The sequence below is a fragment of the Trypanosoma cruzi genome, genomic scaffold (genome assembly GCF_000209065.1).
Source record: "Trypanosoma cruzi strain CL Brener 1047053516579 genomic scaffold, whole genome shotgun sequence".
In the NCBI taxonomy this organism is placed as follows: Eukaryota; Euglenozoa; class Kinetoplastea; order Trypanosomatida; family Trypanosomatidae; genus Trypanosoma; species Trypanosoma cruzi.
Window position 1 is genome coordinate 274,075 of NW_001849570.1, and position 27,963 is coordinate 302,037.

The following is a 27,963-nucleotide window of genomic DNA, read 5'->3' on the forward strand; positions in this document are numbered from 1 at the left end:
GCGAGCCAAGGCGGAGCGACTTCATCGTCGAGAGGGAGTCTGTGGCGGCAGGAACTCGTGTGGGCGTTCGGGATGCTGCTGCCAGGCGGGGAACTGGGAACTGTCTGAGCCATGCTGAGTGACAGGACACTCCGCTCGGCAGGAGCATGCAAGGCTGCCGGCAGCTGCGCGGTGAGGCCCCACAGGGAGCGCGGCTGTCCGGGGAGTCAAGTGGCAGCGCAGCGGATCCACACGCACGCTCAGCGAGAGACAACGAGCCGTCCACCGCCAAGACAGTTGCCAGCGAATAACAGGACGTTGAGCATGAATAGGACACGTATGCCTCGCATCCGCCGTGGGCATGGACAGCGACCCCGATTCACTCAGCAACAGCGATCTAATGCCCTTGGATGGTACAACAGTTACGCCTGAGCCCAGCACAGCCCTAGCAAATGCTGAACGAGTGATAACGTGTCGGGCGGCGGTGATGCCGCACAGGATTATTTGCGCACAACGTCTGGGAAACCAGAGATCCCATCGGAGCACAACGCAGCATCACTTGTGAGCAACGGTTTTTGTGAGCACGGGCATTTCACGGATTTGTTGGCCATGGCTGAAATTGGTGACATCACCGTGCATGGGTGTGTGTCTCGGGTGTTGTTGCTTCTGATTCTGGGGCTGTGAGGCACTGCGGCACTCTGCTGAAGTGTGAGGGAGGGTGGAATTGCGGTTTTTCGTGGAACAATAACTGTGCAGCTTGCCAGCATTACCCACTGAGTTTTGTCAATAAGTTAAGTTTTATTATTTTCTTTTATTTATTTATTTTTGCTGCTTTTGCCCTATTGGAATAATCAGCATCCCTGTGTTTTTCCCCGATGCTCGTTTGCTGTACTTTGTCATGAGTGACGTGTTTCTCCTCCTTGTTTCCTTCTCTTGCCCACACGCGGTGCCGGCCTCACTGCTGTGCGTCCCACGGACTGCACAAGAGGAGGATTGGAGAGACAGGCCGGATGCCGCATGAAATGTGAGGGGAGTTGTGTGGGCTGGTGGAACAGTACGATTTTTTTTTTGATTTATTCAATCCAGGCATTACGTATACACAAACCAGTGGTTGTTTACATTGTGCTGCTTGGCACATAAAATGAAAGTCGTGCCTGATCGTTCTTTTTTTATTATTTTTTGGGAGTCATGCCGGACTCTCAACTCCGTTGTTGTTCTTTTCTACTGCTTTTTTAACTTCTGGTTTGCAGGGCGGTGTGTGCGTTCTGCAATTGTACTGATTCCATCTGCCTCGTGGTGTGTGCATTGTCATTTGTGACTGTGCGTGCGGTGGCTGTGTGAATTGTCTCTCCTTTGCTTTTTGCTCTCCGTTGACGGGGAGTTAGTTTGTGCTGAAGGCTGCATGCAAGTGACAGGAGTGATGGCGATGATGATGACTGGCCGTGTGCTGCTGGTGTGTGCCCTCTGCGTGCTGTGGTGCGGTGCCGGCGGAGGCGTTACAGAAATTAACGATGAATCATTGGGGGGTTCACAGCTTTTGTCTGGTGTCGGCGAAGAAGCTCCAAAGGGATTATCGGAGCCTGGCGAACGAGGGTCCGACAGCCCAGGGCATCCGTTGAATAAAAATAATGGGAACAATTCCAACTTGCAAGAGGGGACAGTCACAGGAACAACAGCCGACAGAGTTGGGAAAGAAGAGGAAGTGGATGATAATGATGATCTTGAAGAAGCAGAGGAAGAAGAGAGAAGTAAAGAAAAAGAAGATGCGCAACAAACCAGAAAATCCAAACGTTCATCGAAAGAGGTGGCAACAACAATACCAACAGCATCTGGTCTCAGTGAAGCCGGTGGTGGCAGTCCTTCTGGTGTTGATGGTGTTGGCTCAAGTGAAAGTTCTGACGGAAGTGAGGATTTGAATTTGGAGGCTCCTGGTCTTGTCGTGAACTTTCCGCCTTCCCTTCCCAATGCTGCCGCTGGTGGTTTGCAGGATACCGACGGTGCTTTATCGCCTCAGAAGAATAATTTCTCAGAAACAGGTGTGCATTCAGGAACGACGCCTCCAGCACCCTCACTGCCCAAATCACAGGCACCCGCGATAACAAAACCAGAAGCAGAAGAGCAGTCCTCCACTGAGCAGGACACAGAAGATAGTCCAGACACAGAGGAGGTCACAACTGGAAAAGACAACGTGCAGAATACTGTGGAGACGGGAATTCCTTCCAGGTCGTCGTCTGCCGCCAGCAAACCACCCGTACAACAAACAACGCCAATATTAACACAACCACCGGCAGCACCATCACCAGAAAGATCAGCACTGGCACCATCAGAAAAAAAATCAACAGCACCGAGTTTTTCAGCAGGAGAAGGAAGCCGTAGAGCAACAAACGTCGCACAGAACTCAAAGGAAGAAAAGAATGAAAAATTGCCGTCAGAAAACGAAACGGAGTCCAAAGCGGTGGAGCAGCCTTCAGGGGATGATTTGGCAGAGCAAGACAGTCCAGCGCGAACAACAGCATCACCCATCCCCGCAAGTGGCGGTGCCGATGCCCAGAGAAATGCGGATGCGGACAATAGAAATGCTCAAGCGCTTAAATACGAAGGAACACACAAGAACTCCGAAACTGGTTATACAAACCCTGCTTCTACAATCGGTGATGCAGCAACACAAACAGAAAAAGCACTCGCCGACGCCAAAGCAAATGATACGGCAACGCCTGGCAATAGTGACGGCAGCACCGCGGTCTCCCACACCACCTCCCCTCTTTTGCTTCTTCTTCTTGTTGTTGCGTGTGCGGCTGCTGCTGCGGTGGTGGCCGCGTGAGAGTGAGGGAGAGGGAGCCGTGCACCGCCCGCACACACACTCGTCCTTCTCTCTGTGTGTGTGTGTGTCCCCTTGCATGGACTCTCGCCCTTACCTCACCCCACGAAGCACACACATAATGTGCCCATTGTATATATGCATGCACACCCATGCAGGCCCGTTGGTGCTCTCTTTTGCACCACACGCACCGCTGCCGTCCTGCCTGGCTGCATGGGCGGAGCGCCGTAACTGTTTTTGTTTCCATTGCTTTGAGTGGGCGACCTCTCTCTCTCTCTCCCTGTGTGTATGTTTTGCTTTTACGGGAGCAATGAGAGTGTGTGCGCTGGTCGTCCCACGCTTCGGCTTTTCTTTTATTGTTTTACTTGTGTTGTGGTTGAGTGCACCCATTACCTTTTTTTGTGGATTATTGGGTTGCTTTGACTGCGGACACTTGAAATTTTTATTTTATTTTATTTTTTTGTTTTTGTTGAGGAACTGTCAGCCTCTTGTATTCTTGTGAAGCCATTAAGATTGTCGTTGGCTTATGGCGTGCGTCCGTTGATCCACGTTAACCCCACGGTCTGCATCGCTACCGGTGCTGCTATTGTGATGATTTGTGTGATGTGGGTTGCTAGCGGACGTCTTGCTTTCACCCTGAAGTATTCCTTATTTATTGACGATGTGGTGCGCTCCCACAGCGAGGTTCTCGTTTACGGTGGGGAGAATGCATCTCAGGGTGCAGGATGCGTTGCAGTTGTGCAGCGTCGTCTGGAAGGGCCCATGGGTGCCCGTCCGCATCAAGACGTCAACAACAGACCCGTGTGACATCAGGAAGCACTGCGTCTTCTCCTGGTCTCACGCAATGAATTCATTGAATGACAATCGCCACTGTGAGGATAGTGTTCTATTCTTTGCGCACGGTAATATCCTTGACGAGGAGGCTATCCCTGCTGCTGTGTAACTGCATGTGGATCGTCTGCTCGTCCGGCCACTGGAGGGTCCGTTGATTGTGCCCCCATTTGCCACGGGCAGCGTTTGCATTTGGTTCACGGTGCCTGCTGGGCATCTTTCCGCTGGTGTTGCCGTTTCTGTCATGACACAGTGCGTGGCTGCGGCGTCTGGTGGTGTGTAGGCACTGCCGTGCGCCACGCTGGAGGATGGCCGTCCAGTCGCTGGCGCCATGCACTTTGCCTGTTAGTTTCATTTCACGGACGCATCGCCACCCGCATCGCCGCGCACCTGGTGGCCCATGCTGTCGGGTTCACCTGCCCGCACATGGCCAGCCGCAGCATGGTGAGGAATGCTATTGGTGTGCGTGGCAGGGCGCTGTCGGTGGTGGTGCACTCGGTGACTTCCGCGATGGCTGCGAGGGAGCACCACGACTGCGACGACATTGATGACATGGAGCTGCAGGATGACGATGGGGAAGGGAGGACGCTGGAGTCGCACTGGTCGCGGCGCCACGCGAGGGATGAGTGGATGGCACCGATTGGGTGCGCCGGCGAATGCAGAGGAAGTGCTCCGCACCGAACATGAGTGAATATCGCCACATGCTTTGCGACGTGGGCGTTCCTGCCAGACGCTGCGCGTCGGATCGTTATTCCCGCGGTTGGTATTTGGGAGTATCCATGAAAGCTCAGCCAAATGCCCGATGGACCGTTGCCTCATCACTGATCCCGCACTGGATGTGAGGGATATTGACGCTGTTATTTGGAGAGGAGAATATTTTTCTGGGATGCCTGGGGATGAGCCCTCTTCGTGGTGTCTGAACACGCTTCCCAACAACACGACGGATGCGAGGAACCCGGAGGAGACATATTTCAGTGCTGCCTTGCATGCGGCATTGAGGTCCCTTGGCATGAAGGTGCATCTGAAAATGACTGAAAAGGGTAACATCCGTTGGTCCCATGCACGGACGGGGCGACGATTGCGTGGGCCACTCCACCCTACGATGGGGGAAAAGTTATTTGCCGTGACCACGCGCAGGTGTGCACGATATCCGCCACCAGCGGTAGCCTACTTCCAGTGGTTCCGTGGGACGGTGAGGATAGGGTGTGGAGCAGGACGGTTTCACCGGCATCTACTGAACAAGGATTGCCACGGGCGTCCATCCCCGTTGCGGAGAGCATTGAGACCGACTGCGGCGCCCACCGAAGGATGTAGACACGGCTGCTCCTCAGAAGCATCCGTCGCCAGAGGAGAAGTGGATCCGGCCAGGATGCCCTGACAGACCGCGAGAATCTTCTCTCGGCGGCAGGGACCGAAGCAGCGAGACGGACGGCGAGCAGGACACGTCTCCGACTCCCGGTGATGACACTGTTGCTGCTGCTTGTCCCTGTCCGCTGCTTCTTCTGCTTGCCTCTGCTGCTGCCGTGGCAACTCTCTATGGAGTTGCGGTGTGGACGGCGTTGCGCTGCGAGGCGATTGTGCTTCCTCCTGCGTGGCCTGCACTCACCATTGTATGTCCAATAGAAAAACATCCATTTCAATGGGTGCCGTTCTCCATATGCATGTGCTGTATGGGCTCCGTTTAACTTTGTGTTTGAAATTGGTGGTATTTCCGATGCACACAGCTCTTCTTGTTTTGGTTGCCGATGTTGGGGGCACCAGATGGTCGTATGGCATTGCTTGTGTGTTTGTTAGATTTTCTGAGAAGCAAATACACACACCGGTGCGAGTGAAATGTGCACACACAAGACACACACATATCCAAGCACATTGCCTGTGTGACTTGTACTTGACATATTATGCGGGGCGTGTTGGTGCGAGCAAGGCCGACGGAAGAGGGGCAGCTGCGTGAGCCCAGCAATGGCGTTTGTGGTTGTGTGCGGGATTATATATTCCATCAGATGCTTAACGCCGTTCATGGATCGTTTAAAGTTTTTTTCTGCGATGCCCATACTGCGTCTGTGCTGAGCTGCTCACTGCGTCCCCATGGCCTCATGGAGCACGGCGTGACGCTACTCGAGGACCTCATGACACCGAGGCAGCCGATTATGAGTAGCCCTGCACTCTACTTTTTTCCGTGGAGGATGCGTCTGTGAGGCGCGTGGTTGAGGATTGGATGGCAAAGGTTCCTTACAGGGATGTACACGTCTTTGCGCTGGGGTGCACCCCGCATCGCAGTTCTCAGCAACTCGCGCGGGCTCGGATAGCGCCGAGGGCGATGCGTTTCAAGGACATTATGTTGGACTTTGCCGCCCCTGAGGTGCTGGTGTTCCACCTCAGCATGCAGAATGGGTTTCCTCAGCTGCTGTCGCCGCTGTCGCCCCCGAATTGAGAGTCCGTTGTGGATGTTGCGGCGTCACGTCTTGTGGCGACTCTTCACGCCATGAACAACGGTGTGCCCGGCATTCACTACCAAAAAAAGGGTCAACATCTGCCATGGGTTTGCCAGGACCTTCTTTGAGGGCTCGCCAGGCAATACCACGACGAGCCGGATTCCACTTAGGGGCGCCGACAGCCGCGGCAACCCGGTGCGGATCATCGTTGATTGGGGCTGTGTCACGGTGACGCCGCTGATGCACCAACGCACATGTCAGTGTCTGCTTGATGACCTGATGCCGCTGGGGAATAACTTTTATTAGCGGACCCGTCGGAATTGTCTGGGGCGGACTCGAAGCGGCAGTAATTGATGGGGAAGATGTGTACCGGTGCTCCTACCGTCATTGTTTCCTTGCGCAGTGCGTGGAGGAGCTTTCGGTGGCGCTGAAAAAACTCCACGCGTATCACCCGGGATTGGCGCAGGGCGTGGAGCCGAAGGCCAATCTTGCGAGGTTGGGCAGTGCGGTGCGGGCTCCGCCGGAGTTTCGGGAGAGGCAAGCCAGACTGTCGCTGCACAACGACATTTGCGCGAGGCCTGTGGCACAGTACCGGGAGAAGCGACTGGCGGAGGTGCGGGAGGTGGAACAAGACATCGCCGTCTGGCACAAACCCTTGAGTAAAAACCCGGATGGCGTGCAGCACCTGACGAGGGATGCCGCGATGCCCCGGCCAGTGCGTCTGCGTCTTTTCCTGTTGCTTGTGGCTGCGAGCAGCACCGACGAGTTGACGGAGGCCAGGAAGCAGCGGCTGATCCGAGACGGTGGACTGACGCCCGACGCCCATTTGTCCGCGAACCTTGAGCATGTGACGAGGAGGGCCGGGAGCGTGCAACGATACAGCACGGCGTCGGCGCGGAGCGAACGGAGCACGAGTGCCTCTGCGAGCAACGCCGCGACGGACGAGGATCCGTTTCTGAAGCATGCCTGTATGATGGTGGAGACGGGCAGGAATAGGACGCTGCGGGTTGGGCTGTCGTTGGCATCGGTGCAGCGCGATCATGTGATGAAGACAAATGGCGCGAGTGGTGGCCAAAACAGTGGAGAAGCAGGAAAAAACGCCGGGCCATTTCAAGGGTGTGGTGGCAAATGGGAGAATCATCCTGATCTGGGTGGCGGTGGTGGGACGATTGCCCTCACAACTCCTCAGCGCATTCTGCTGCTTGTTTTGGGTGGTGTGGCCTGCAGCGAGAGGCGCTCGGTCCATGAGGTATCCAAAAGACATGGCCGTGAGGTGCTCATTGGGAGCCTCGATGCTGCGTCCTGAGGTGTGTTTTTGCAGGGACTTGGCACCCCACGGCAGTGGGACTCACGGGCGAGGCACGCACAGGAATGCATCGAGGGCCAAAGAGTGGGAAATATACAAACACACACAATTGCGGGTGTCCATGGGGATTGTGTGCGCTTCTTCTTGCCTTCCCTTTCTTTCCAAGAAGCGTTTCATACGATACGTGTGTGTGTGTTTCAACGGCCGCGCCGCTCGCCTTTTGCTTTTGTATTCTTGCCTGCCTGTGCGGTTTCGGACCATTTCCATGCAACTAAGAAGGCGGATAAAAAAGGAAGGACATTTGTGGAGCATGCATCCACGGCTTCAGTGTTCATCCGCTGGTGCTGACTTTTTTTGCTGGGGCATTTGTGCGCGCTTTTCCCTCCAACGTCTATTTTTTTTTGCACAGGAGGCAACGGGTGGGCATTCGTGAGTGCTGCGGCGGGCTGTTGTTGCCCTCGCCAGGACGCGCTTAACGGCGTCAGCTCCATGACTTTGTGCACAAAAGGAATGGGAATTTCTTTGGATTCTCACCGCAGACGCATGCCGTGGACAGCCGAAAAGGAGTGTGTGCCCGGCGTTGTTCATAGCTCCAAGGAAAAGATGGTGTTGGATGGTGCACGACGAGTGGATGTGGATTGCATTGACCGTGCATCGCAGGTGTATCCGCTGGAGGCATTGCGGGCGGCCGTGGCCAGTTACGAGTACAATACGTCTACCGGAAGAACATTTTTAATTGGCTTCTCAGGCGGAATCAAATGTACTCAGGCAATGGGTTTACCGCGAGGAGTGGCAGGAGGGGACGCACGACGAGGACGCCACCAGCACCGCCATTCATTTCCTTGGCCACGGCAGTAACGCAGCCTCATGCGACTACACGCCTTGCGGATTTTCCGGGGTGGCACGCACTGTTCCGCTTGGCGCCACTGTTCCCCATTCCCGAGCGTCGGTGCAGACTCCCTGTCGATGCATGTTCCTGTCGCTTGCGGACACACACCCATTGGTTGATGCGGCCGACACCCCAGCCCATTGCTGGTGCTTCTGGCATGACCGCTGCACCGCCCCAGCAGCTGGTGCAGTGGGACTGGGGACGAGAACACGGCAGAACAATTTCAGTCAGATGGTGCTGGCAGCCCTGTCAGCGTCTCGCCTACCCCAGCGACCCACCCACACCACCAGCGAGCACAGAAATCGACGGGACAGGGAAGGCATTGACGGAGTGTCAGGACACCAGTTGTCTTCCGACATCATTTGCAGCCAAACAACCGGCATAATTAACGACAACATCAGTCACCAACAATGAAAAAGGAACAACGACCACCGCCGACAGCGACAGCAGCACCGCGGTCTTCTACACCACTTCCCATCTTTTGCGTCTTATTTTCAGTTATGCAGCGGCTGCTGCGATGGTGGCGTCCGGGCCTGTATGAAGTGATGTGCGCTGAATATGAAGGAAGGCCGATGGCAACTGAATTGTTTTTGTGATGAATATTGACTGCACTTCCCGTGGACCAACAATCCACGTGGTGTGCGGGGATCTCTCCTTTTTTATTGTTACTTTGCTTTTGTGTTGCTGTGGGCGCTGCACCTCCTCTTGTGTGTGCGTACCCTCCGTGAGGGGTGCCGACACGACGGACCGCTCTCGCCGTGTGTGCATGCGGTGGAGCCTTGTGTGCCGCTCCTGTTTGCTTCTCCCTCCTCCATCTGTGTGTTTGTGTTGCGGCAGGGCTGTGTGTGTGTGCCTGTTGCCGTGGATTGGAGTGTGTGTCGTGCGTGGTGTGCGGCGTACGGTGCATGCCTGGCTGCTGCCCTCTTCTCATGTGGTGTGCCCTCTGTGTGTGTCTGCCGCACCTCTCGTCTCCCCTGTTGCTCTCCATGTCCCTCACTGTGCAGATCAGCTCCACACCACTGAACGACCACACTCACGATGATGACGTGCCGTCTGCTGTGCGCCCTGTTGGTGCTCGCCCTGTGCTGTTGCCCGTCCGTGTGGGCGACTGAGAGTGGAGGTAAAGCTGAAAAAGATATTTCTGGTGCAAAAGGAAATGAGAAAGGGGAAGCAAGTGAGGCGACGGATTTGTCTATTACGGCTCAACTTCCGCCACACACAAAAGAGGAGGCGAATAAAGGGACGGCGGAGAAACCAAATGCAGCGTCTCATGCGTTAATGACAACGGGTACAATAAAAGAAACGGCACATTCAGAACACAATCTCAATAATGTACAGGAAGAAGATGGGCAATCCATCGAAGAACCGATAGAACACGTTAAGACCGTTACGTCAAATGAGCACGATGAGAAGTCAAGGGCAACAACTCCTCCAAAAAAGCCGGGAAACAGTTTAGGAAAGGGAATCACTGCGCCAATTACGATTGGGATTAAAACAAATACACCATCAACTACGACCACGACGAATACCACAAAGGCACCAACCACGACCACCACGACCACTACTACGACGACCACCACCACCACCGCGCCAGAGGCACCAAGTACTACGACTACAGAGGCGCAAACCACGACGACCACCCGCGTACCGTCACGTCTCCGCGAAATCGACGACAGCCTCAGCAGCTCTGCGTGGGTGTGTGCCCCGCTGCTGCTCGCCGTATCCGCGCTGGCGTACACCACTCTGGGCTGAAGAGGTGTATGCGGGCTGTGCGTGCCAGCACTCAACCGCGGGGATTTGCGCGCGTCCACTGTGGTCCGATGTAAATAAATAAGAGAAAATAATGATTGTGATTTGCTTCCTTTGCTTCCGCTGCCCTGCTGTGTGCTCCGCGTTGCTGCTCCCTGTATCCGTCACGTTGAATACATACCAGACACATCCTTATGCAAAACACGCACACAACTGTTTGCGTGGACCCACTGTTGGGTGCTGGTTCATGCACGCTGGAGCCATTGGGCGCAGCTTCTTGTTTTTTGTGTTTTTTTTTTTTTTTTGACTTTTTAAACTTTATTGTTGCTTTTTAATCGTGTTTTGTTTTTAATTCTTTTGTGTTTTTTTTTCTCATTATTTGCTTCGGGCGGTGTGTTCGTGTTTCCCATTTCCACTGGTTTCTACTGCCTCATGGTATGTGCTGCTTCTGGGCTGCTGCCATTTGTCACTGTGCGTCGGTTGTGTGTGTTGTAGCGGACGTGTCTCGCTGTTTTTCCTTTCACTCTGCGCTGACGGGGAGTTAGTTTGTGCTGAAGGCTACACGTAAGTGGCAGGAGTGATGGCGATGATGATGACTGGCCGTGTGCTGCTGTTGTGTGCCCTCTGCGTGCTGTGGTGCGGTGCCGGCGGTGTCTTTGCTGACGAGGTGGTACCTGTTGACGATGCACCTGTTATTTCTGCGAGTGGTGGTTCTGGAGCTGCCGACAAAGACACTGGTCGTATGGTGCCTGGTGGAGCGGAAAACCTTTCTGCACAGCAATCACAGCTGCAGAAAGTTGGGGATTCGTCACCCGGGATATCGTCATTGGAAGCTGCCTCAGGGATTGAATCAACAAAACAGCAGACGCAATCCGACCACGAACACAAGGATCCAGTGACACCTTCACAATCATCGGGAGAACAGCGGCAAGATGAACAACATTAAGGTCCACCAGGGAAACCGGGGCGTCACTCGGTCAAGAGGAGAGGAAGCATGCATTAGATGGAGTTCCAGAGAGAAATGATCCGCCACCTGTTTCAAGTAACAACAATACCGTCAGCAGTAATAGTGGGGAACGCAGAGAAGATACTCCGAGGAGTACTGAAATTATTGTTGCAGCACCGTCAGATGAGGGGCAGGAAGATGAAAACGCCACTCCTTTCTTGGAACAACCCTTGGAAATTTCCACAGCCGCACCGGCCATTACCACTCAAACAAGTTCCACGACACCGACTGACGTTAGTGAGAGCAACACCGTCAAAATGAGTGATGCATCACAACAAACAGCAAAAACAACCACCGCTGCTCAAACAAATCATACGGCGACACCTGGCGACAATGACAGCAGCACCGCGGCCTCCCACACCACCTCCCCTCTTTTGCTTCTTCTTCTTGTTGTTGCGTGTGCGGCTGCTGCTGCGGTGGTGGCCGCGTGAGAGTGAGGGAGAGAGAGCCGTGCACCGCCCGCACACACACTCGTCCTTCTCTCTCTCTGTGTGTGTGTCCCCTTGCATGGACTCTTGCCCTCACCTCACCCCACGAGGCACACACATAATGTGCCCATTGTATATATGCATGCACACCCATGCATGCCTGTTGGTGCTCTCTTTTGCACGACACGCACCGCTGCCGTCCTGCCTGGCTGCATGGGCGGAGCACCGTAACTGTTTTTGTTTCCATTGCATTGAGTGGGCGACCTCTCTCTCTCTCTCTCTCCCTGTGTGTGTGTTTTGCTTTACGGGAGCAATGAGAGTGTGTGCGCTGGTTGTCCCACGCTTCGGCTTTTGCTTTTTTTTTGTCTATTGTTTTATTGCTTTTCTTCTGTTGTGGTTGAGTGCACCCATTACCCTCTTTTCGATTATTGGCTTGCTTTGACTGCGGACGCCTAAATTGTTTTTTTTTTTTTTTCGAATTCTTGTATTCCTTCTTTCTTGTTGAGAGAGTGTCAGTCTTTTGTTTCTTGTGACGCCGCCAATGTTTTTTTCTTTGATATACGCCATGCGCCCGTTGATCGACGTTACTTTACTTTGCTGCCTGCGGCGCTTCTGGTGCTGCTATTGATGATCTCTGCCACGCGATTTGTCGACAGGTGTCTTGCTGTCAGCCTGACGTATCCTTCGTTCCTTGACGATTTGTTGCGTACCGACGGTGCGTGGGCGTCTCTGGTGATAGTGAGGGACGCTTTTCTCAGAGCGCAGGATGCGTCGCGAATGTGCGGCGTCGTTTGTGAGGACCGATGGGTGCCCATACGCATCCAGGCGTCATCAACGGACTGTGAGGACAGCATAAGGCACTGCGGCTTCTTTTGGTGTTGCACAAAGAATTTGTTGGATGGTGCGTTTGTTTTCAATCTTTTGCAGCTTTTGTGGGAGAAGGTGGGAGGTTGAGGGCATGAGGACTGAATTGATTTGAGTGGCTGCGTTCCGTTGACTTGCGGCCAGTCGTGGCACTCTTTTGGGGTTTGGCAGCTCATCTCTTTTGTTTACTTCCCACTGCAGCACGTGGATAGCACTGATCCGAGGAACATTTGTTTGACCGCGTGTGGGCTGCTGCCGTGCGTGGTGCATGGACTATGTGATTGTGTGGGGAGGTGCATTGGGGTGACGAATACTTCTGTTTGGCGTGTTGCGGTGTGTTGGAATGATGTTCGGATGACATGTGGAGGGTGTTGTTTGTGATTTGTGTGTCTTCTCTGGTGGAGCCGACATGTGTGCGGGGATTGTGGCATTGCTGGCTGACAGCTCCACGTCACTTTTCAGCATTCCTGGATGTGCTGAGGAATGACGAATGGCGACCAGCGTGTTGGTGCTGCTGGTGGGAATAAGTGCATCGGGAATAGGCCGTTTTCTCTTTTCCGTGCTGGAGCCGATGAACTGGCACGAGGGCACCGGCTGCAGGCTGCCTGCCAGCACGTGTGAGCAGCGGATCCATGCACACACCGACGCTTATCGCAAGAGCGTGTGCGATCACCGTGGCCTTTTGTGGCGTGCTTTTGCGGACGTCAGCCCACCGAAGAATGTGTGAAGCAAACGGCTGACTGCACACGAGGAAAATAGGTGCGTGCACTGTGCCGCGTTTCAGCGTCGATGGCAGAGCGGCAGGAGGCTCGTGCTGGCAACTGAGATCTTTGCGTCGCGAGGGATGTCGGTGTTGATTTTGGATCGTCGAGGGTGAAGTGATTTTGCTGCTGCCCGTGTGTGTGGCCACTCCGGCAGAGGGCGGACACAAAAGGGAGGGATGCAGGCGCTGCGTGTGTGTGTGTGTGCAGGTGCCATGCAACAACGTCACAACAAACATGCTGCGACTCGGTGACCCTCACATCGTTGTGGTTCTCACGAACAGCCCAGGCACGGCCCATACCGATGCACTTAGTGGACGGAGTGAGGCATCTTTTGAGGCGCAGCAGGGAGCAGGATGTGTTGACGCAGCCACGACGTGCATGGAGTGTCACGATGGCACAGTCAGCTGTGGCTGGTGGAATATTTACTTCTCGGAGGCAACACAGAGAGAGAGAGAGAGCTGCTCCTGCTGCTGGCGTCGTTGCTGCCTTTTGTGGCCTCCCATGCCGATTATTGTCTGTCCGCTGATCATGGGTGGCATGCCTCCACTAGTGACGTCGTCTGCAGGCATTTCACAGCACCAGTGAAACACACATCACGTCGCATGCTTTGGCTGTGGATGTGGTGTCGTGAATGCAGCCGGCATTATTTTGCCCGACTCCTTTTCACTGCTTTGCGACAAATAGATGCGTCGCCGCCCGATTCATTCACTGCAGCTCCGTGTGTTGTACTGCCAGCACAAGACTCTCCTGTTGTCTGACGCCTGGCTGACAGTCAAACACCACTGCGTTGGGAAATGCAGGGATGTGGACTGCCGCTCACGGTGTTGGGCACCGCTGTTTGGATGCGGCGGCCACACGAGCGGATGTGTTGTGGCACAATCAAATGCGTGAAGTACGCGCAATCACAGCGGCTGCAATAATATCAGCGGTGTGGCACCACGGAGTATGTGAGGGGGTGATGCATGATGAATCACGGTGGGCGGCATGCGAGGGAAGTGCACCGCGACGGAGCGTCACCCCGCCCTCAGCCTGCAGGGGAATGTACACCCACAAAATATATGGACGAGACACCACCAAACACACATGCCCTTCCATGCACCAATAAATAGGAGCGAAGGTGCGTTCTGGTGTGTGGGACTCCACTCACATATTTTCATTTCCACCGCAATAAACGGTGAGGAATCAGGTGCCACAGCAACGAAAGGAAAAACAAACATCTATTGCACCACTTTACCAAAGGGAAGCAGGAACAACACAAACCGAATTATTGGCTGCACCAACACAAGAAACATTCACAAGAGGAAATAAAAACAAATTGTGCACCCTGCAGAAATCCCAACACACGACCCCGGCATGAAGGTTTGCCCTCCGCAAAAACAAAAAACGAAGCGCATGCAGACATCTGCCAACATCCAAACAGAAACACAAATAAATGGTTGCTTGATTTATTCCATTCCTTGCACTTATTTTTGCGTGCGCGTCAGCAGCTGCGGTGGTTCCCAGGCCTGCATGAAGTGGTGTGCGCCGAAGCTGAACGAAGGCCAAAGAAAAATGAATTGTTCTTGTGATGAATTTTGGCTGCACTTCCTGTGGACCAACAATCCACGTGGTGTGCGGGGATCTCTCCTTTTTTAGTTACTTTGCTTTTGTGTTGCTGTGTGCGCTGCACCTCCTCTTGTGTGTGTGCGTACCCTCCGTGAGGGGTGCCGACACGACGGACCGCTCTCGCCGTATGTGCATGCGGTGGAGCCTTGTGTGCCGCTCCTGTTTGCTTCTCCCTCCTCCATCTGTGTGTTGGTGTTGCGGCAGGGCTGTGTGTGTGTGTGCCTGCTGCCGTGGATTGGAGTGTGTGTCGTGCGTGTTGTGCGGCGTACGGTGCATGCCTGGCTGCTGCCCTCTCCTCATGTGGTGTGCCCTCTGTGTGTGTGTCTGCCGCACCTCTCGTCTCCCCTGTTGCTCTCCATGTCCCTCACTGTGCAGATCAGCTCCACACCACTGAACGACCACACTCACGATGATGACGTGCCGTCTGCTGTGCGCCCTGTTGGTGCTCGTCCTGTGCTGCTGCCCTTCCGTGTGCGTGACAACAACTGAAGATATAGCTGGTAATTCTGGAAAAGATTCCGGTTCAACAAATTCTGAGCCAGACGAACAAGATCATTTGACGGAATCGCCCAGTACAACTTCTCCTTCGCAAAAGACAGGAGAGGGAGAGAAAGACAATAAACAGACAGAAACTATGGTGACTCATACGTTAGAGACAACGAGTACAGTAACCGAAACGGCAGAGTCACAACGTAATCTCAATAAGAAACAGGATCAGGAAGGGCAATTAAGCAAGGAAGAGACTGAAAATACGAACACTAACACGTCAAATGAACAAAAGAAGGCCGCCGCACCAACTACGACCACGACGAACACGACGACCACGACTACCACCACTACAACCACGAGTACAGGGGCGCCAACCACGACGACCACCCGCGCACCGTCACGTCTTCGTGAAATCGACGGCAGCCTCAGCAGCTCTGCGTGGGTGTGTGCCCCGCTGCTGCTCGCCGCATCCGCGCTGGCGTACACCACTCTGGGCTGAAGAAGTGTATGCGGGCTGTGCGTGCCAGCACTCAGCCACGGGGACTTGTGAGTCTCATTTGTTTTTCTAAGTAATAAATAAGAGTAATAATGATTGTGTTTTGCTTCACTTGCTTCCTCTGCCCTGCTGTGTGCTCCATGTTTCTGCTCACTGTATCCGTCACGTTGAACGCATCCCAGACACACTCATATATACGACACGCTCACAACTGTTTGCGTGGACGCATTTTTGTGTGCTGGTGCATGCGCACTGGGGCCATTCGATGCAGCCTTTTTTTTTTTTTATTTTTTCTTGCTGATCAATTATTGCTTTCGGGCTGTGTGTTTGCGTTTTGCCTTTTACTGATTCCAACTGCCCCATGGTCTGTGCAAGCCGCTATCATTTGTGACTGTGCAGTGACTGTGTGTGGTGTAGCGGACTTGTCTTTTCTTTTGCCTTCACTCTGCGTTGACGGGGAGTTAGTTTGTGCTGAAGGCTGCACGCAAGTGACAGGAGTGATGGCGATGATGATGACTGGCCGTGCGCTGCTGGTGTGTGCCCTCTGCGTGCTGTGGTGCGGTGCTGCGGTGGAGGACACGGCAGTTTCTGGTATAGGTGGTGAACGTCTGCTGGAATCAAAAGAACTTGGAACGTCTCCAGAAAGCACGCAAGAATTTAGAAATGGATCAGGAGGTCTTAAAGAAGAATTACCTCCCACATCTGCAGGAGATGAAGATGAAGAAGAAGATAGTGAATATAATGACGAAGATGCAGGGGCGGAAGATGGAGAAAGAAAAAGTATAGAAAGGCAGAGTGTACAAGAAGGAAAAGCTGCACCAGAGCCAGGTTCCAGGGAAAATAATATAAGTGGGAGTGATCAGGAAAATCACCACTCAATTGCACCTGCAGGGGACATTTCTCCTTCCGGCAGTCGGGAATCAAATGCCAATCCCACGCAAACGAAGATAGAAAAAAAAAAATGAGACTGACGAAAATACACCTGCAGAGAACGTACTTAAAACAGTTAACGGAGAGAACAGACTGCCTGGGGGAGGAAATCTTCCATCATCTTCAAAAGACGGTGTTGATTCCCGCGAACAGGATGGCGAAGACACCACGAATGAAGATAAAAAAAATGTTCCGTCCCCTGCGACCGCAGCCACACCACAAAGCCACCAAGACAAAGGCTCAGAAGTGACTGGGGAAGATACAAAAGCAACGACAGTAACCGCCAATACAACTGATACGACGAACACACAAAACAGTGACGGCAGCACCGCGGTCTCCCACACCACCTCCCCTCTTTTGCTTCTTCTTCTTGTTGCGTGTGCGGCTGCTGCTGCGGTGGTGGCCGCGTAAGAGTGAGGGAGAGAGAGCCATGCACCGCCCGCACACACACTCGTCCTTCTCTCACTCTCTGTGTGTGTCCCGTTGCATGGACTCTCGCCCTCACCTCACCCCACGAAGCACACACATAATGTGCCCATTGTATATATGCATGCACACCCATGCATGCCCGTTGGTGCTCTCTTTTGCACGACACGCACCGCTGCCGTCCTGCCTGGCTGCATGGGCGGAGCACCGTAACTGTTTCTGTTTTTATTGCATTGAGTGGGCGACCTCTCTCTCTCTCTCTCCCTGTGTGTGTGTTTTGCTTCACGGGAGCAATGAGAGTGTGTGCGCTGGTCGTCCCACGCTTTGGCTTTTTTTTTAATGTTTTACTTGTGTTGTAGCTTAGAGCACCCATTTCACAGACTGCGCGTGTGTGATGATATGAGGAATTTGCGTGTGTGCTATCAGTATCTCTCTGCCGTTGCTTTCTTTGGACTCTCTTGTGGCGCACAGCTGCTCTGCATGCATAGGCGCTGACAAACACACAAGTACAAGCACATACACATGCCATGTCGCACACGCCGTGGAGCTGAGTGAACGCTGAGAACGCACGCACGCACAATATTCTGACTGCGGCGGCCTTTGCTAAGAGGGTTGAATTGAGCTCGCGATTTGTCTTGTTGACGTGCTGCTGGTGTGTGGTCGATTGGGTGGCATTGAGTTTGCCTGGGACAAGTGTGGATTAATTTTTTTCCAGCAGCTGCAAGTGCTGACGTGTCTCTCCCGCTGTGGATTTGCCGATATTCTTTGGCTGTGCGGGGTGATGTGCGCTGGCGGAGGAGCGGCATCCAGTAGGGACTAAAGTAAAACGAATCGCGGCAGCACGTGGGTGCTGCGAAGGGCGGTTGTGCTCTTTTGTAATTTGCTGGTTGTTTTGTGTGTGTTGGTGTTGCTCGGTGTGTGCTGACTTGTAAATAATGACAAACTCGCCGTTATTCCTGCTGGTGGCAGTCGCTGTGTGTTCCCGGTGCACTGTTCTTTCATCTCCTGTTCCGTGTGTCTGTGTGCGTGAGTTTTTGTTGTTGGGAGTGACTGCGGCGGGGATGATGGTGCCACTCACTGTGGATGATTGGCGGTGCTCACTGTTGTGCTTCTTTTGTGGGCATTTTTTCTCTTTCACTCTTACGAAGGAAACAAGCAAGCGCTAAACGCTACTGTGAAATTCGAAGGCTCTGAAAGGAACAACATCACACAGACCGCCCACACACATATTTCTATGGTCTCACGTGTTGCTGCAGTGAAGGCACCCCGCACACACAACCGTCGCCGCGTGACCGGATCCAGCGGAAGGAGGAGGGAAGGAAGAGAGAGTGAGCCGCAGAGGCCCAACATGTCGCGGCGTGTGTTTATTTCTGCGGTGCTGCTCCTCCTCCTTTTTGTGATGGTGTGCTGTGGCACTGGAGGTGCGCATGCGAAGAAGGCGAGTGATCCAAAGCCTACGGTCATTTTTGTATGGCGGGAAACGAAGGTGTCTTCTGGCGCATTTGAGAGGCAACAGCTATGGAGAAAATGGTTTCAAATTCTTTATTGGCCGTTTTCTTTTTGAAATACTATGGCTTGATTGTGGGTATTGCCAAGGCCAATTAGGGAGTCCCTTCTAGTGCCAGTGTTGGCATTTGGGCAAAGTACGTGAGTTTTACACGGGAGGAGTGGACGAAAGGAATCGCAGCGGAGAGCGTGACGGACTGGAGGACGGTCATTGCCGTGGAACGAAGAGAAGAGGCGGTTCACGCGTCTCAATTGAACGGTCCCAAGGCGTTGACGAAAGACGGCAATATTTTTCTGCCTGTGGAACGCCTTCCTGCGAAAAATGCCAGCGCGATTTTGTAAACTCCACACAGGTGGGAGCTTGTGCCTGTTTTGGGTGACGTTGTTGGTCTCCAACGATGTGGGCAAACGCATCACGTGGGGTGCTGGGAAACTTTCCAAGGCTGTTTTTGACGGTCAGCTACGAGCGAAGTCATGGAATGGTTTCTGGGGTATTGGCGGCAGGGGCGTGGTGGCGAATGGCACCGCGATTGTGTTTTTTCCCTTGTGATTGTGAAGGGGGACAACACAAAAGTCTGCAACATCATCCATTCGAAGGGCTGTGGCGGGAATTGGGGGTTCCCTACGGGGGGTGTTGTTGACGGGATTGCGCTGATCCCAATCTCTTTGAGTGGGAGGGAAAACCCCTCATGGCCTCCACGCATGGGGGCCATGACGGGAAAGTGCATGATTCCGGTGAAATGGGGAGAAATGGATGGATTTTAGCGGAGCACATTCGAATGTCTTGAGTGAGGCCTTGAAGAGTGCTACGACTGGTGGTCGACTCGACATCGTGACGGCATCCATCGAGGGGAGGAGTGTAATGCTGTTTGCCTTTCCCAGGCAGAATAATATTCGGAGAGCCACGAGCGTGTTGCGTCTTTATATGACTGATATGAATCGATTTTACCCCATTGGACTGTTATGTGCTGATGGTGTTTTCAAAAACGCAGATACCCTGCAGTACAAGGGCGGTGAACTGTTTGCCCTGTACGAGTGGAATGCAGGACAAGGGCGTGTTGTACTCGCACACCTCACTGAGCAGCTGGATGAAATAAAGACTGCGCTGAGGAATTGGGATGCAGTCGACAAGAACGTCGCAACGCCTTGCACTTCCACCAGCAAAGAGGGAACCGCATCCGACGGTGCCTGCAGCACTCCTATGCCCACGAATGGACTGGTCGGATATTTGTCCAACGAGGGTGAGAGGGATTGCTGGGTGAACGAATATCTCGCGGCGAGTGCCACGGCGATTGGGACAGCAACGAAGGTTGAGGGCGGTGCGACGTTTGAGGGGCCTGGGGTGTGGGCAGAGTGGCCTATGGGTAATCGGTGGCGGAATCAACGATTCCACATTGTGAACAAGGACTTTACTCTTGTGGCGACGATTGGGGCGGCTCCTGCGGGCAGCGGCAGCGCCCTTATGGTTGCTGTGGGTGGCGCTGGGAGTGTGAGGATGGTGGGACTGTCAGTCACGGCGGACAATAAGTGGGAGGTGGCGTTTGACGGTGAGGCGGGAGAAGCGCAGCACGGGAACTGCGGGCTGGAGAGAACGTACCGGGTGGCATTCGTGCTCCACAACGGCATGGGCACCGTGTGCGTGGGTGGCAAAACTTTGGGGAGCTCAGCAACGACAGTTACACGTGGGGCGCAGTTGCTCGACGTCTCATGCTTCTACGTTGGAGGTGACGGTTGCAGTGGCTCAGGCTGCAGTCAGGTGACGCTGACGCATGTCTGTCTGTGCAACCGCCCACTGACCAGGCAGGAACTACAGATGCCCCTTTTTTGCGTGGCAAGCAGACTGAAGCGGATTGCAAGGAGGGAAAAGCGACATCGCGCCCCGGGAATTTTGCGGCCAAACTGCCACAGGATCCGGGCATTGACGCGGCTGCGGGGGAAGCGGTGCCACTGCCCGCCAAGGGGGAATTTTGCGCGGGAAACAGCACCACTGATGTCAATGGCTCTACTGTTTTATTGTTCCCAAAATGAATTGGTTACGGTGCCGTCCATGGGTGTGTGCCTTGGGCATTTTCTGTCTTTACTTCAAGGAGTGTGTGGGGAATTGGCATTTTTATGAGCCGTAGAATGCGGTTGTGCGATTTCTAATGGACAGTACGTGCCGCTTTTTCCGCGTGTTTTCTCTGCTTTATTTAAATGATTCATTGCTATTGTCTGCTGCTGCTTTTGCACGGATGGGATAGTCAGCACCCCTTCTTTTTCTTTTTCCCTCCGATGTTTAATCGCCGTACACTGCAATGGGTGACGTGTTTCTTACTTTTATTTGTTGTTTGTGGCCCACAGCGTTGCCAGCCTTACTGCTGTGCGTGCCGTGGACTGCACAAAAAAAAGGAGGATTGGAGGATCAGGCCGGATGCTGCAATGAAGTGTGAAGAGTGTTTTGTGTGCTGGTGGAACAGTAAGATCTGTTTTATTTTTGATTTTATTGTTTTTCCTTGTGCAGGCAATATGTATAGACAAAAACACGGTCGTTTTGTGCCACATGGCACATGAAATGAAAGTCGTGCCTGATCATTTTTTCATTTTTTTACTTTTTGGGAGCTCTTCCGGACTCTCAACTCTGTTGTTGTGCGTCTTTACTTTTTGGATTCTGGTTTGCAGGGCGGTGTGTGTTGTTTGCAATCGCACCGATTCCAGCTGCCTCATGGTGTTGATGGGATGTTGTTGTTGTCACTGTACGTGGCTGTGTGACTTGTCTCTCTTTTCTCTTTTGCTTTCACTCTGCGTTGACGGGGAGTTAGTTTGTGCTGAAGGCTACACGCAAGTGACAGGAGTGATGGCGATGATGATGACTGGCCGTGTGCTGCTGGTGTGTGCCCTCTGCGTGCTGTGGTGCCTCACTGTTTTTGGAGCTGCAAGGGACAACCGCTGCGTTGAGGGTGATGGGAACGTCTTGACGCACACGCATAATGGAGGAAATAACGGACTGCGCCTGAAGGCGGATTTCGGGTTGATTTCCACCCGAATGGGATTAATAAAGGCGGTTGAAGCTGGGGAAAGAGAAGGAGAAGAATTAGAAAGTCTTGATGCCCCATTGGACAGTGTGGGAGGAAAATCGCCTAGTAGTCTGCTGGCTGGTAGTGGGGACAATGAAGCGCCTGGTGCAGGAGGAGGGCAGGGTGCTGCAGGTGCAGGAGCAGCATCCCTGCCGTCTGGGCCTGGAGTGCCAGGGACAGGTGATGAAAACAGGCAGTCACTTATGGCTGGCCAAAAAGGGAATGAAAAAAATAACTTGGATCCCGGCAGCAAAGAGCCAAGGGAGTCCCAAGACCAAACCACCGATCAATTGTCCTCTTCATCTGGCAGCACTTCCACTCGTTCTGGTGAAAACCCCTCTTCGATGGGTACATCCGGCGTTAAACAATTGCCCAGGGACACAGAGACAAAAGGAGATGTTGACCCTCGCAATAATTCGGGCGATGATGAAGAGAGAGAAGATGAAAAAACAGGAAGAGAAAAACAAAAAAATAAAGCACAAACCGGGTCTCGCGAAAGTAAAAATAATGGAGGAGAAACAACACCACCATTACTACCATCATCAGAGGGTGAAGAAAGCCCACTACCTGATCAAGAAAACTCACAGAATCCAAAAAAAATAACGAACGAAGCCACGCCGTCAGGACCAACAATGGAATCAAAAGCACCGGAACAGCCTTCAGGGGATGCTACACAAGGGCAGCACAGCCATGACACGGACACAGAGGATTCGACGAAGAATGCAGCAACCGGCAGTCCAGCAGAACCAACAACCTCATCTACCTCTACAAGTGGCAGCGGTGATCATGTCCAGAATAAGGCAGATAAGGATGATGCTCAAAGCTCTGAAGAACAACACGACAGCCTTGAAACTGGCAATACCAACGTTGTTCCAGCACTCAGTGAGGCAGCACCACAAACAGCAAAAACAACCACAGCCAACACAACTTATACGGTGAATGCACAAAACAGTGACGGCAGCACCGCGGTCTCCCACACCACCTCCCCTCTTTTGCTTCTTCTTCTTGTTGCGTGTGCGGCGGCGGCTGCGGTGGCGATCGTGTGGGTATGAGGGAGAGAGAGCCATGCACCGCCCGCACACACACTCGTCTTTCACTCTGTGTGTGTCCCCTTGCATGGACTCTCGCCCTCACCTCACCCCACGAGGCACACACATAATGTGCCCATTGTATATATTGCATGCACACCCATGCATGCCCGTTGGTGCTCTCTTTTGCACCACACGCACTGCTGCCGTCCTGCCTGGCTGCATGGGCGGAGCACCGTAACTGTTTTTGTTTTGTTTTTATTGCATTGAGTGGGCGACCTCTCTCTCTATCTCTCCCTGTGTGTGTGTGTTTTGCTTTACGGGAACAATGAGAGAATGTGTGCGCTCGTCGTCCCACGCTTCGTCTTTTTTTGTTTCTTTAATTTCTTTAGTTTTTTTCCTGTTTGCTTTAAATTTTTTTGCTACTTTTTTGTTATTAATTTGTGCGTTTTAAACCTCTAATCCCTCTTCTGTTCTCTTTTTTGCTTTTGGGGGCAATCACTATGGAAGTTTTTTTCTTTTTTACTCTTCCCTCTTTTAATTGTTTCTTCTGCACTCTTCCTACGAGGGGTGCCGTGTGTTTCCCGCCCAACTGCTCCACTCGCACACCCACCGACACGCTCATGACGACGGCCCTGTGCGCCTCGCCTGCTGCACGCATGAGGAGGGGCCGCGACGAACGGCGCGCTGAGGGAGCCGTGACGTGTGGGCGTGCGACGAGGGCCTGTGGGGCGGAGCACACATTTCTTTCCCTCTTGTTTTGTTTCTTTGCGGCCAGGGCGGGCAGACACCCGCAGCGCCACACACACACAGCCACACCCTGCCGCCGTGTTTTTCTTCTGTTTTGTTTTCCTTTTGTTTTGTTTTTGTGGATGGGTGTGTGCTGCCACCGTGTGTGATTGTTGAGGTTGGGGCCGCACCGCATGTATCGCTGCCATCCAGCTGTGCCTCTTGCTGTGTTGATGTGCCTCCCTGTGCTCCTTCCTTTTTTTCCGTTTCTCCATCACACACATAAGTATTTGCACAGTGGTCTGCATGAATGCTCTTGGCGACAGCGGGGCGTGGGCTTGCGTTCCGTGCTGGAATGATGACGTGGCCGCACGATGCCCGCCATGTGTGAGGGTGCTGCCTGCTCTTGGGGTCATTTTCTCCCCTCTGTTTTTGCACTTCCGGTTGCGGGCGTTGCTCGTTGTGTGCTGACGACTGACGGACGGTGCCACGATGGCCTCCTCTGACGATGACAGTCGCTGTTCTCTCGGCACACATCCACGCACTCTTCCTTGTCTCTCTGTGGGAGTGATTGTGGCAGGGCATTGCTGCGAGCGTGATGGGGAAACGACGGCGTCACCCGCTGCGGTGGTGTCCGCAAGAACCGCAGCTCCGATGAGGATGGCCTTTTAGTTGTCTGGCAGCTCAGAACTTCAGGCCATTCGCCCTTCGGGATTGCCCCTGCTGCTCGACTGGCGCAGCACCATCCCGGCATGGTTCTTCTGCAGGAGTGCCGGCACGAGAGTGCCCCAGCGACGAGGCTCATTGGCTGCGGTGACTTCCACCAGGCCTGCAGTGGTCGTGCCGGTGGCGTGGCCCTCTTGGTGCGCCACACATTGCCGTGCGAGCGCCTGTTGCTTGTGGCACCAACTGCGTGGAGACCACCGCCTTCCGCGTGTGCCCACCGGCCTGCCCCAGCATGTACGCGGTGACCCTCTGCAGCCTTCCCACGGCAATGGCTCACGCCGCTCACTTTGCGAGCAACATTCGTCGCTTAGGCCCCGCAGCGGTGATTTGCGGCCTGAATTCACATCATGAGCTGCGGGACGGTTGCTCACCATCAACGACGGCAGGAGAGGACCTCGCCGCCACCCCAACCGGCATGGAATTTGGGCTGTCCGACGACCCGGCACAGGCAACGCGGATCAGCGGCCGCAGTGTCTCGTTTCCCGAAGTGACTGCGCAACGCGCACTGTGTGTCTCCCACTGGGCGTCCACCCGTTTACATGGACTCGGACCACCATCTGCCATCCCACACTGCAGGGACGGAGGACGGCATCCCGCGACAGGCAGGCATGCTGCCACGACGGAAACATGATGCTTTTTTCCCTGCGTGAAGCTGACTGTGATGCTTCCACCTCGGCGTGTGCAACGCCTCTGGCTGCTGTAATCACATGGTTGGAGATGCACCGAGGCACCGTGCGAGCGGCAGCCGTGACAGTCCCACATGTATCTGGACGGACGGAATGTAGCAGGCCGAGTGTGTTGCAGCGGCAGCCTGCCCCGAGCTGAAGTGCTCCGCAAACGGGAGGACCGCAATCATGCCCTCCGCCGTGGCTTCTCTACTCTGCTAGAGGTCCGTGCGAAACAGCTTGGTGCCCTCTCGATCCCAGGCCTGTGATGCCCCGAGGCATGGTGGCGCCACTTCCCTGCCCTCTGGGATCGGCTGTGCTGCGGTGCTGTTGGGACCGCGTCTGTGCTCTGCCTCCACCGGAACATCTTCCCGACGTGAGCACCGCCACTCCTTGCCGACCAGCAAGCGGCTGATGGACGTCCTCCTGCCCATTCGTCGAAATACCGGCACGCGCCCTGCAGATCACAAGCAACCCTTTATGTCGGTGGTGCCGTCCCTTCCTCACACTGAGGAGGCAGGACCGCCCGGACCTCCTCTGGAACCTCCACCTGGCGTGTCCACGGCACCTCCTCGTAGAATGACGAGCAGCGGATCAACGTCGCCCTGCCCAAGCTGCAGCAGCGTCTTCTCGTCCGTCCACAATATGAAGGCACACGCCCGACGCACTAACCCTGGCACTTCAATCGTTGCAGAAGGCCTCACATGTGGATTCTGCGACAGCTCCACGGTCTCCCCAACAAGTGCCTCAAGCGCAGGTCACCACCAAAAATGTCAAGCGTATCAACGAGCAAAAAACGGACCACGCACCTCTGCAAGCTCCAATGACAGCCATAGCCCTTCAGCCACTCCTCTGCTGCAACCCCACCAGCCGCTGAGCCCCCGACAATCCACGGGAGGCCCTGCCGCACACGCTGTGGGAATGCACCCGTCCTCGACAACTGAGCATCCGACTATTTGGGAACACACCCTCTCGCACGACAGCATCGTTCAAAAAGGAAAAACTGGCCACATCGCCACGGACAGCCCGCAGGCCATTAACGAAAAGTGGCAGCAAAGTATAACGAAACAAATACTTCCCTTTTCACAGCATAGAAAAACGTCATCTTCACACTCGCAATTGTCACCAATGAATCCATTGCGCAATACCGCTCCGAGCTGCAATACTTCCTGGTATCATCCAGGTCCCTTGTCGACACATTGATGCGGGTGGGCGCCCATCCATTCCTCCCAATGACGGTGCATGTCTGCGACGCACCCTCAGATCCAAAAGGCACGTCCCTCACCACAGCCGGGATCGACTTTTCCCTGTCCGCACGCATCGCCTTGTCCGAGGAGCAGGAGTACGTCAGGCTGGCAGCAAAGCACCCGCCGGCACATCAAACATCATCACAACCAGAAGCACCAGCAGCACTGCAGACCGTAGGGTGACGTGGATCAACCGACACATGCTGTACGTAAAAGAAAACATTTAATGACTTGACAAGGATAAGAAACACTGACACTCTCTCCAAACGAAAGAAAAAAGAAAAAAAAAAAAATCACGCATCGGTAATAAAAAAAAACCACCAATTCAAAAACAAGGGTAATGGGTGCACTCAACCACAACACAAGTAAAACAACAACTGAAAAAAAAACAAAAAGCCGAAGCGTGGGACGACCAGCGCACACACTCTCATTGCTCCCGTAAAGCAAAACACACACACAGAGAGAGAGAGGTCGCTCACTCAATGCAATGGAAACAAAAACAGTTACGGTGCTCCGCCCATGCAGCCAGGCAGGACGCCAGCGGTGCGTGTGGTGCAAAAGAGAGCACCAACGGGCATGCATGGGTGTGCATGCATATATACAACGGGCACATTATGTGTGTGCCTCGTGGGATGAGGTGAGGGCGAGAGTCCATGCAACGGGACACACACAGAGAGTGAGTGAAAGACGAGTGTGTGTGCGGGCGGTGCATGGCTCTCTCTCCCTCACTCTCACGCGGCCACTGCAGCCGCAGCAGCAGCCGCACACGCAACAAAAAGAAGAAGCAAAAGAGGGGAGGTGGTGTGGGAGACCGCGGTGCTGCCGTCACTGTTTTGTGTATTCGTCGTATCAGTTGTATTGGCGGTTACTGTCGTTGCTTTTGTGTCTTCCCCAGTCCCTTCTGAGCCTTTGTCTCGGTGGCTTTGTGGTGTGGCTGCGGTCTCAGGCGACGGAACATTTTTTTCGCCTTCACTCATGGTGTCTTCGCCATCCTGTTCGCGGGAATTAACACCGTCTTCTGGAGGTGGTGGAGGAATTCCACCCGCAATGCCCCCAGGCAGTCTGTTCTCTCCATTAACTGTTGTGAGTGGATTCTCTACTGCAGATGGATTTTTGCCGGTGTCATTCTTTTTTTCAAATTCCGGTTGCGAAGGATTGGCATTTGATTCCCGACTGCCGGAAGGAGAAATGTCCCCTGCAGGTGCAATTGACTGGTTCTTTTCCTGATCACTCCCACTTATATTATTTTCCCTGGAACCTGGCTCTGGTGCAGCTGTTCCTTCTTGTACACTCTGCCTTTCTGTTCTTTTTCCTTCTCCATCTTCCCCCCCTTTATCATCATCATCATCTTCACCTTCTTCAACTTCATCCTCTGAAGATGTGGAAGGTACATTTCCTTCAACACCTCCTGCTCCACGTCTTAATTCTTGGGTGTCTTCTGGAGACGTTTCAATTCCTTTTGATGCCAGCGGAGATTCACCACCTATACCAGAAACTGCCGTGTCCTCCGCTTCATCACATCTGCCGCCGGCACCGCACCACAGCACGCAGAAGGCACACACCAGCAGCACACGGCCAGTCATCATCATCGCCATCACTCCTGTCACTTGCGTGCAGCCTTCAGCACAAACTAACTCCCCGTCAACGCAGGGTGGACAAAAAAAGGAGACACGGTCGCTACACCACACAGAGTCACAAACGGCATCAGCCCACACAACATCCCTCACACTTCATTGCGACATCCGGCCTGTTCCTCTAATCATCGTTTCGTGCAGTCCGTGGGACGCACAGCAGTGAGGCCGGCACCGCGTGTGGGCAACAAACAACAAAACAAGTAGAGGGAGAAACACGTCACACATGACAGTGTGCAGCAACCGACCATTAAATAAGGGAACAGCAAGGATACTTATCATTCCAAGAAAAACAAACAAAGCAAAATGAAAATAATAAAAGAAAACACGCGGGGAACGCGGCACATGTTCTCCGTGAGGAGTCGC

General features: G+C 53.7%; 5 protein-coding genes and 6 pseudogenes across 5 annotated transcripts, besides 17 other annotated features; 10 read left to right on the forward strand and 1 right to left on the reverse strand.

Moving 5' to 3' along the window:
- Window positions 1-14,650: a sequence feature (areas not merged during assembly with more than two copies in the genome that could not be assigned to a particular haplotype).
- Window positions 776-806: a sequence feature (AT_rich).
- Window positions 1,400-2,800, forward strand: Tc00.1047053507957.10 (mucin-associated surface protein (MASP), putative; the record flags this gene model as incomplete). Its single annotated transcript, XM_814450.1, has 1 exon — window positions 1,400-2,800. One exon carries the CDS (start codon window positions 1,400-1,402, stop codon window positions 2,798-2,800), a length of 1,401 nt encoding a protein of 466 aa, XP_819543.1.
- Window positions 1,671-1,743: a sequence feature (GA-rich).
- Window positions 3,234-3,259: a sequence feature (AT_rich).
- Window positions 3,389-4,258, forward strand: Tc00.1047053507957.29 (annotated as a pseudogene).
- Window positions 5,542-7,395, forward strand: Tc00.1047053507957.36 (annotated as a pseudogene).
- On the forward strand, window positions 7,800-8,438 carry Tc00.1047053507957.43 (annotated as a pseudogene).
- On the forward strand, window positions 9,294-10,007 carry Tc00.1047053507957.50 (mucin TcMUCII, putative; the record flags this gene model as incomplete). Its single annotated transcript, XM_814451.1, has 1 exon — window positions 9,294-10,007. One exon carries the CDS (start codon window positions 9,294-9,296, stop codon window positions 10,005-10,007), a length of 714 nt encoding a protein of 237 aa, XP_819544.1.
- Window positions 9,798-9,842: a microsatellite.
- Window positions 10,279-10,385: a sequence feature (T-rich).
- Tc00.1047053507957.60 lies at window positions 10,585-11,442 on the forward strand (annotated as a pseudogene).
- Window positions 14,651-15,558: a sequence feature (heterozygous, non-Esmeraldo-like haplotype).
- Tc00.1047053507957.90 (mucin TcMUCII, putative) lies at window positions 15,081-15,659 on the forward strand (the record flags this gene model as incomplete). Its single annotated transcript, XM_814452.1, has 1 exon — window positions 15,081-15,659. The coding sequence occupies one exon, from the start codon at window positions 15,081-15,083 to the stop codon at window positions 15,657-15,659; it is 579 nt and encodes a 192-aa protein (XP_819545.1).
- Window positions 15,466-15,547: a microsatellite.
- Window positions 15,559-23,260: a sequence feature (areas not merged during assembly with more than two copies in the genome that could not be assigned to a particular haplotype).
- Tc00.1047053507957.100 lies at window positions 16,157-16,999 on the forward strand (annotated as a pseudogene).
- Window positions 16,363-16,469: a sequence feature (GA-rich).
- Tc00.1047053507957.140 lies at window positions 18,247-20,634 on the forward strand (annotated as a pseudogene).
- Window positions 21,352-22,623, forward strand: Tc00.1047053507957.150 (mucin-associated surface protein (MASP), putative; the record flags this gene model as incomplete). The annotated part of the gene is made up of 1 exon (XM_814453.1): window positions 21,352-22,623. One exon carries the CDS (start codon window positions 21,352-21,354, stop codon window positions 22,621-22,623), a length of 1,272 nt encoding a protein of 423 aa, XP_819546.1.
- Window positions 23,261-23,585: a sequence feature (heterozygous, Esmeraldo-like haplotype).
- Window positions 23,432-23,466: a microsatellite.
- Window positions 23,586-24,525: a sequence feature (areas merged during assembly that could not be assigned to a particular haplotype. This can correspond to areas where the two haplotypes were merged or to regions with more than two copies in the genome that were merged during assembly.).
- Window positions 24,526-24,813: a sequence feature (heterozygous, Esmeraldo-like haplotype).
- Window positions 24,814-27,199: a sequence feature (areas not merged during assembly with more than two copies in the genome that could not be assigned to a particular haplotype).
- On the reverse strand, window positions 26,698-27,561 carry Tc00.1047053507957.160 (mucin-associated surface protein (MASP), putative; the record flags this gene model as incomplete). The annotated part of the gene is made up of 1 exon (XM_814454.1): window positions 26,698-27,561. One exon carries the CDS (start codon window positions 27,559-27,561, stop codon window positions 26,698-26,700), a length of 864 nt encoding a protein of 287 aa, XP_819547.1.
- Window positions 27,200-27,401: a sequence feature (heterozygous, non-Esmeraldo-like haplotype).
- Window positions 27,402-27,963: part of a sequence feature (areas merged during assembly that could not be assigned to a particular haplotype. This can correspond to areas where the two haplotypes were merged or to regions with more than two copies in the genome that were merged during assembly.) that runs on past the window's edge.